The 8,547-nt window shown below is 33.1% G+C and overlaps 2 protein-coding genes across 2 annotated transcripts; one reads left to right on the top strand and one right to left on the bottom strand.

Annotated features, from left to right (window-relative positions):
* Positions 1 to 922: 922 nt before the first annotated feature.
* Positions 923 to 3,138, top strand: LOC149740718 (33 kDa inner dynein arm light chain, axonemal). Its single transcript, XM_089873425.1, has 6 exons — positions 923 to 1,079; positions 1,168 to 1,347; positions 1,705 to 1,837; positions 2,054 to 2,232; positions 2,340 to 2,504; positions 2,992 to 3,138. Exons 1-6 carry the CDS (start codon positions 999 to 1,001, stop codon positions 3,025 to 3,027), a joined length of 774 nt encoding a protein of 257 aa, XP_089729551.1. The 5' UTR covers positions 923 to 998; the 3' UTR covers positions 3,028 to 3,138.
* Positions 3,139 to 3,512: 374 nt separating this feature from the next.
* LOC149740717 (uncharacterized) lies at positions 3,513 to 8,478 on the bottom strand. Its single transcript, XM_089873405.1, has 14 exons — positions 8,234 to 8,478; positions 7,945 to 8,031; positions 7,483 to 7,558; positions 7,268 to 7,396; positions 6,998 to 7,122; positions 6,581 to 6,674; positions 6,264 to 6,339; positions 5,844 to 5,967; positions 5,552 to 5,634; positions 5,197 to 5,403; positions 4,788 to 4,858; positions 4,393 to 4,469; positions 4,082 to 4,127; positions 3,513 to 3,746 (listed from the first exon to the last, which is right to left on the bottom strand). The coding sequence occupies exons 1-14, from the start codon at positions 8,294 to 8,296 to the stop codon at positions 3,685 to 3,687; spliced, it is 1,320 nt and encodes a 439-aa protein (XP_089729531.1). The 5' UTR covers positions 8,297 to 8,478; the 3' UTR covers positions 3,513 to 3,684.
* Between the last annotated feature and the right edge of the window lie 69 nt (positions 8,479 to 8,547).

Here is an 8,547-nt window from a genome sequence, read left to right as displayed (position 1 = left end):
TTTCTAATATCTCTTTACAAACAGTTGACCATTCTCGACCGTTGTCCAGTAAAGAAGACAAATAAGGAAGTAAGAAAAGAGAATCGCCGTCCGACACAGGGCTGTGAAACAATTGCTCGTGCTGCGTCTCCATGGGTATCATTTAACAAATTGCCGACGTTTAACTATGAAACCCTCTGTAAGCATTATCTTCATTTAATCACCCATATAGTTTGCTTCAATTCATGTCCTTGAGCGTAAAACATCAAAAGAGGCTATCTTTCATTCTTGGTAATGTTCCTTTACAATTTTTTTCATATATAATCATTATTGGGCCTATGTGTAATATTTGCGTTGCAATTTTATCGGTATAATTTAAAAAACTTCGTATAAGGCTATCCAACCTGGGCAAGAAATATTGTTGATTTTAATATATAGTAGGGGGGGAAGATGGGACATCTTTTCGTTCTATTTTCTCGTCATATTTAGTAAAAAACAAAGAACATTTAGAGAATTATTAAACCGTTTCCTCACGACTCTCATAGACCGTTGATAATTGTTTATAACACGATAAGGATATTTGGATATTATGTGTTAAAGGTGTTCCATCTTTCCCCACCCTACTATACAGCGAGATATAATTTATGCACACACGCGACCATACACGATTTAAATCTAAACTAGAAATCGCGGTGAAACCACTTTTAAAATACAATGATTAAATTTAGCTTTGGCGTACCGTAGAATTCATAGAGCGTTTATCAAATTTGGCCATTTCACGCATTGACCCCCTATGGAAAATAATGAGATTTGCGCCGTATAGTGGAACGGGACAATTCTAGTTACTATGGAGACAAATAGTTTTTATGTCAACGATTTTCTGTTTTGTTGTTTGGCATTTTAAAGACTTTACTTGACTATAAATTCGTATATCTTTATAATAATACACATCATAATTTGCTTTTTGTTTTTGTTACAGAATATTGTGCGATTTCCTGTTTTAGAGTGTAAAACTAAATATGATTCCGCCCAACTCGTCATTACTCAAATATGATAACCACGTATTAGTCAGTCGAAATACAGAGAAAAAGACACCTAAGGTAAGTAAAAATGCCAATTCAAAACTATTATCATACCATTTACCTGTCTTTATGAACGTTTTGCACTTACATTTTAATTTGATTCCAGTCGAGGGCTTTAAAAGTAAGTCCACAACAACCAGCAACTCAGGGACCCGTACCAGGACCCCCGAAAACTGGTCAGCTCTCACCCCTTGACGCAAGCAAACAACAACAAACAGATGAAATCTTAAACAGCATTCTTCCACCCAGGGAGTGGAATGAAGGAGGTCAATTGTGGGTACAACAGGTATAAACATAATTCAAATATATGTAACTTATGAGGCCTGCGAGGTAAAGAAATTTGTTGTAACACAGGTGTACTGGTATATACTGTTTTACCCATCTAGAAATTACCACAGAATAAGTTTTAGCCAAAAATTAGGGCTAATTAGTGGACACTATGCGTATTATGAAATAAAACACTATCATTTATAAATATGTACATCTACGATTACCAATATCACATTGGAGCTAACTATAAAGCTTATATTTTTATAAAATATAATTTAAACAGTGTTTATCAACACAGTTTTAGCAATATAAAAATCTAAACCTAATTTGATTAAAATAAATACAAACATTCACTTACTTGAGTAACATCCAGGTTTCAAGCACACCAGCTACAAGGCTCGATGTTGTTAACTTGCAAGAAGAACTTGACAAAAGATTGCAGCAACGTCAAGCCAGGGAGACTGGTATCTGCCCAGTGAGACGAGAACTTTATTCTCAATGCTTTGGTAAGACCTTCTCATGCAGCAATACTTTAACTTGAAAACTCATTTATAATTTGTATTTACATTTAAATAAATGTTATTAATGATTAATAGTCGCATGGGGGGCAAAGACAGTTCTTATGACAGCGGTGGTCTGTTTTATATACCTTGTGCATGCATGAGTTTCCACATATTTAACTTTAAGGTTGATTGTTTTATGTAATGACAATATATTCTCAGACGAGTTGATCCGACAAGTCACGATCAATTGTGCAGAGCGAGGTCTTCTGCTTCTTCGAGTCCGAGATGAGATACGAATGACAATAGCTGCCTATCAGACACTCTATGAAAGCAGTGTCGCTTTTGGTATGAGGAAAGCATTGCAAGCTGAACAGGGCAAAGCAGACATGGAGAATAAGGTGAGATTTTAATCAATCAATCAAAAGTGTAGTTTTGTATTTTTAGTAAAGGTTTTAAAAGTGTCAGCCAAGTAAGATCTCCATGTTGCTGTATCTCTGTGTTTTAGATTTCTGATCTTGACAATGAGAAGAGAGATTTAGAAAGGACGGTGAATGAATTGAAAGCGAAATGTGAAGCCATCGAAAAGAGAGAAGCAGAGAGGAGACAAGTTGAAGAGAAGAAACATTCGGAAGAAATTCAGTTTCTTAAGCGAACAAACCAACAGCTCAAGGTAATTTAAAGAATTTTGTTAAAAATGTAAATACTGGCTAAGAAGCATGGAGTGCTGATGATGTAGACAATAAGGAATGCACTGTAATGTACGTATAACGTACTGTAAACCCTATTATGTTACATTGTAAAATAAATTTAAACTGCTTGAGGGTTTAATAGGTTTTCAAGCAGGTTTTGAACCATCAAAACCCATATAAAGTGTAGCATTTCCTAAATTGTCACTCACAAACTACAAAGCTCTACTTAAACAATAGGTATACAACTTCCTTACGCTACCTATTACACAATAGCAGTAATGGCCAGCTTAGTCCTTTGGTATGTTACAGAACCTCACTCATATAGAATACTATATATATTATAATAAAACACACTTACAAAAATACCTTACACTTTTTCACCTGTGTTTTGTGGCTTACCTCATCTGTATACTACCTACTAGCCTTTATATGAATACTTCACCTTTTAAACCATTTTTATCACTGCAGACACAACTTGAAGGTATCATCGCACCCAAGAAATAATCTCCTTGCATTTCAATGTTCTGTGTTGGGAATCAGATTGACATGTTATGTTGATATTAATGTACAGTAGCGTTTCTTGTTTTATAAATATAAACCTAGTCTGAACATTTATATGCTGATGATATGATTCATTATGGCAATTATAGATATACCATAGCTCGTAATGAATGCGTCAAACTTTAAAATGCAGGGAAGGTTTGGATAGTTGAGTTTACATACCTATGGAACAACTATGTTAGATGTACATACCTATAAAACAACTTTGGTTCTAGTTTCACTACTTAATGCAATGCAAAAAAATGTACAGTAGGCCTGCTTACACTAACACCCCTGACTAGTATGGCTTTAAGGAACCAAAAGGGGTTCAAGCATATTTATATACACCTGAAAGGTCTGCGACAGTCTGAGTTTTTTTCTGATTTTGTGCTTTTAAATTTACAGCAAATATTATCTAAACTTAAATAAGATATCTTAACAGGCAACACTTTAACTAAAACTATGTTTTAATTGATAAGGTAGAAAAGGCATATATACAAAAAGTCACTGCATATAAAAGAAGGCATATACAATACTAGGAACATACTGTGGTGTGAAACTTGTGATTAAAATATAAAATACTGAAACAGCTACTTAATAATGGAAGCATTTTGATACAAATTACTGAGCAGTCTTGGGTCTGTCCACAGAAGCTTGACTTGATTTTCTGCTCCGTTCACCAACTGTTAAGACATAAAGTTGAAGTTCTGTAGCTATGATTCAATACATTATAATGTCGCTTATAATCTTCCCAGAGCAATGACAGACGTCATAACATGGATGTTCTGTTTCACACATCTCGTGCCAGCTTACAAATTACTATGAATGTAATTTAGGGGGTGATTGCTTTTTGTCTATTGCTGACAATTTAAGCAACCCATTAGTGACCACTGTGATAGATTTAAACAGTTATAGAGCCAATATGCCACATTCCCATTTGTGGTATGTCCCCACATTATCACAGGCCACCCACTACTTAATAATACAACACAAACTTAGTGTTAAGTACACAACTCACCTAAAGACCTTCTACCAGCTGATACCACACTTGGTTCTTTGCTGCTCTGTTTATAGAAGTTAAGTTAACAAACAAAGTAAATAGTATTTAAACCAATCAAAAAATGGGTGATCAGGTAATTTAAAGTTTAATTTTATTTCAGTACTTAAAAATTCTAGGTGATCTAATTTGTTGCCTATTATAATATGTATTCAAGCCTTTTGCTTAGTTTTGAGAAATAATATTGCTATTGATTAATGTAGAGGTTACTGCCAAAAGGTTATAGACTGAATACACCAGAACAATACCATAGGAAGCCATGAAATGTTTACCTTTGTAGGTTTAGGATGATTTGAAAGTTTGTCTTCAACTAAACTTCCACTTTTGCTTTTCCTTACAATAGTGGAACCTGGTATTAAATAATTATATGAATTAATTAATAAATAAATACAGAGTTCTATGAATGGAATTTTGATTTAACTTGATTTTTTATTAAGCAAAAGCTAGGATGTGCGTTTTTTAGGTATCGGGTCCCAACAAAACCAAGAAGTTTTATCAATACTGTATTTTTAAATATTTAGTTTAAATCCTCCATTCTAACGCCCAAACCGATTTAATCCAATTTCAGAAGTCAATTTGTAGCGAGCATTGATTGGGAACATTTTCTGTTGTAATTGCTCCAATACAAATGTACAAGCAATAATTGTGAATCTTTAATGTAATTAACCTTCTTTTATTGATCCCACTTTCGCACTACCAGATTGACTCACTCGACTTTTCGATTTAGAAACTTTGGAACTGAAATGTATTTTTGTTAGTTTTACCAAGAATTTTGGCAAAAAAAGCCTAATTTGATAAAATAAACAAATAATAATAACGATATGCAAGCAAAAATAACTACAAAAACTACAGTCATATCATATACAGTTGGCTCCCATCCAACAGAGTTACGAGTTTTAAAATAGTTATCTGTTATAAAAATCTATTTGAATAAAAATCACTGCATTACATCAATAATAACTTTTTATTTTGTTTAAATAAATGAGCATTAGAAAATAACTGTATCATTTAAAGTAGCAGAACAGCAATTTTTATTTTTCTATAAGACTTCACAAATGTTAAGACCTCATACTTACGACAAATCAAACATTGCAGCGTTCGTTCTTCGATTTTGTTTGCTTACAATTGTATCTATATCAGATTGGGGGGTTTCCCATACTGGCCTGCGTGGTCCAGTAACTTGAGATGCACTTTCAAAGTCGTCATCTTCCTGAACATTGGGCACAGGGGTGATACCGTCCATGTGTGTAACACTAACTGCCCCACCAAGGCTGTCAAAAAACCTAGGATAAACATTATAATTATTGGACGACAATAGCATAAACTTGAAAACAATGGTAAAAGTGTTTGATTAATTTCTTTTTTTTTGTAGATTTTTGCTTGTTACGTTTTTCGTTGGGAAGTCAAACAGCTGACTTTTAATAATCTTACCTTGACATGTTGAGCACAAGCTCAATTTCCTCTTTCTGCCGTTTAGAAGTTTTGGAAATATGAACACCTGACTTTGGGGGATTCTGACAGAAATAAATAAGTTAAAAATGGTTCCATAAAAGATATTAAATGTTCTAAATAAAGATTTAGCCATCTACCCAAATACCCACAAAAAATGTATGATCTAGAATTAAAATCTTGAACTAACCAACTCTGCAATATATTTTATTCCATCCCATTCTATGTATGGAAAGTTACCTTCTCATTACACCTCCCCCCCCCACATATTCACCTTGACCCCTTCATCATGTAAATCACCGTAATCCTCACATAACTCTACAGCATCATCATCATCGGTGTCTTCTTTATCATCATTTAATATTTTCTTCTCTTTGTTCTGAGCAGCCAGAATCTTTCTAAACAATATAGAAACACTTGCTCAAAAACTGCTGTTACTGCATATAATTTAATGCAACGATGTTTTAAAATTAATAATTCAAAAAACACCTTTAGTATTTTGGGTGTTAAAACAACTTACATGATATTGCTGTGTGCTACCATATCACACAACATAGCTTGGCAGTGAGCATGAAGGTTTATGCCAACACTCATTTATTACAAATAGAACACAGTCTCAGAGGAGAACTAATATAAAAAACATCCATATCCGTTATCCCTCATTAGAAATGGAACCATCTACGAACAAACTTACGATAATTCTTGTCGTCGTTTCTGCTTTGACACAATCTCTTGCTTAGGCTTGGAAGAAACTTTTTTGTTCTCTTTGTCTGTGAACAAAATATTATCAAACACCATTATTACATCATATAATCTGCAGTGCAACTGACTTAGCAAGAGGACCATGTAACATAAAATGCATTCAATTACATTTGACATGTAATATAAAATACGTTTATGTAACCATTTAAAAGCTTTGGTGTGGTTTCAGTGATACGCTGGGCAAATATATATTTTTGCTGTGTTGTTCAACTTATAATAGAGCCCTAATCAATTATTGTATTTTCTTACCTTGACATTGTATTTCTTCAAATTGTGAATCCGACTCATCACGAACTTTGCCGTAAATCTTTGGTTTAGCATACGTGAGTCGCAAATCTACATCCTGGGGTGGAATAATTGAAAATAATGAAAACATCAGAATTATTATACAAAACTGTACATGAAGCTTCTTTAATTACGGTTGTGTATTTCTTTAGTCAAATACATACAGCCAAACAGATAACTTACAACCTTTTTTAAACTTTTTTTATAATTTGTAACATACCAAATCAAAATAAAATATTTTTTGTAACTGTACTAATTGGCATGTTTTCGAACTGTTCAATTTGCTGCTTGCTTTAAATAAAATATAGCTGTCAACTGTTTAGTAAAATAGAGTCTATTTACCAGACTGGCTACTTTTACACAGACATGAAACCAGTTTACCTCATCCTCTGCTTCCAGTTTTGATTTTGATTTAGATTTTCTCATCTCATTTAAATCCATGGATGTAGAATGGAGTTTGTTGTCGCCAGCAGATTTTGTAGGAGAGGGCAGAGTTTGAGACAAACCTTGTAAATAAATGGTGGTTATATTTTTTGTAAAAATATACCATAACATAATTGTTATTTATCTCTTGGTAAACAATACTGAAGATGATGCTATATAAAGAACGATAGAAGGAAATGAACGGCAAAACAACACTTGCTATCTTACTTTGTTTTGGATCCTTCTTTGTGTTGCTCAGCCAAGGTTTGGAATATTGTCGACCAGTTTGTTCTTTCCCGTCTAACTCAGTAACAGATTGTTTGGTGGGAGACTTTGCCGGAGATCTGCGTTTGTCATCTAAAATAGGCATACAAGTTGATACAACAATACCGTTTTCTATCCTTTTTTCGACTTTTTTAACAGAAATAGCATAATATATTTACCATTCCATAAATTAGCAGCATTAGAAGAAGTTGGTTTCGGGAAAGTTTTTGAATAAGTTTGTTGGACTTCTACTTTCTGTGGATAAATAAATGTCAGTTATGTGTACCAATACCAACTGCATGGAAATAAAAATACACCCCGTAAAAAATTGGGAATTGTGGAGAAAAAACCAGGATGTTGCAAAAGTTATACTTTTACAATATGTCTAATGTCTGTCATCCAAGATTGGTAATTTAGGCGGTGAAACCCTTAAGGTTTAAGCCTACTTGATACAAAATGCGATAACAATGAAAATTGCAGTTATCTATAGGTATTTACAGTTCTCATATGCCAGCTATTAAAGAAATTAAATCAAGAAATACATAGCCTACTTGTATACAGTTGTCCCATCCAATCTTTTTGGGAAATGCAAGAAAGACATGTACAATGTACGTATTTTAAACAAACAGAACACATATTACCTTTTTAGCATTGCGATTTTGTAGCAACTGAATTAGATAGTCAACTGGTTTGGAAGGCAAATCATGAATTAATTTTCCCATCATTTCCTGTTAGAATATTACTTGTGGTAAATAGAAAATAGTAAGTATATAATAATACTTTTAATACGATACGTAACTTTTATTTGTTATTTTGATTATAGTAAATGAAAAAAGGTAAGAAGGTAAAATAATAATATAAATACAAAAACAAAATCTTTTTAAAGTAAGTCTTTTAAATATATATCAAAACACAACTGTATGTTCTTACCTCAAACAATTCACTTATTTTATTTTGCTTTAGATAGGTCTGAATACGTTGTTTCGACGACATGTCGGTGATATTTTTAGAAAATGTACAATATTCTGTCGACTATTTAGATAAAATATTACCAAATATTCACCAACCGACCGAAACTTTGTTTGTTTACTTTTTATGCGTCCCTGGTTTTAAATCAAACACGCGAGCACAGAAACCTTATATACGCTAGTTTTTAAACAGTGGGGTCCAGAGAAGAATCGCGCATTTTCTTAGCAGAAACACAAAGACGTTTTAAAAAACTTTTCTTTTTTATATGGGTGATG

The sequence above is a fragment of the Ciona robusta genome, chromosome 2, assembly GCF_009617815.1.
Source record: "Ciona robusta chromosome 2, ASM961781v2".
In the NCBI taxonomy this organism is placed as follows: domain Eukaryota; kingdom Metazoa; phylum Chordata; class Ascidiacea; order Phlebobranchia; family Cionidae; genus Ciona; species Ciona robusta.
This window is presented reverse-complemented; position numbering and strand designations above follow the sequence as displayed.

Excerpts from the sequence above, each read along its gene's own strand:
- LOC149740718 (XM_089873425.1), top strand. The coding sequence starts at position 999 with ATGATTCCGCCCAACTCGTCATTACTCAAATATGATAACCACGTATTA. Across the intron at positions 1,080-1,167 it reads CAGAGAAAAAGACACCTAAG|TCGAGGGCTTTAAAAGTAAG; the intron begins GTAAGTAAAAAT and ends ATTTGATTCCAG. Across the intron at positions 2,505-2,991 it reads GAACAAACCAACAGCTCAAG|ACACAACTTGAAGGTATCAT; the intron begins GTAATTTAAAGA and ends TTATCACTGCAG.
- LOC149740717 (XM_089873405.1), bottom strand. The coding sequence starts at position 8,296 with ATGTCGTCGAAACAACGTATTCAGACCTATCTAAAGCAAAATAAAATA. Across the intron at positions 7,559-7,944 it reads AAAATCGCAATGCTAAAAAG|AAAGTAGAAGTCCAACAAAC; the intron begins GTAATATGTGTT and ends ATTTATCCACAG. Across the intron at positions 5,404-5,551 it reads CTTGTGCTCAACATGTCAAG|GTTTTTTGACAGCCTTGGTG; the intron begins GTAAGATTATTA and ends TGTTTATCCTAG.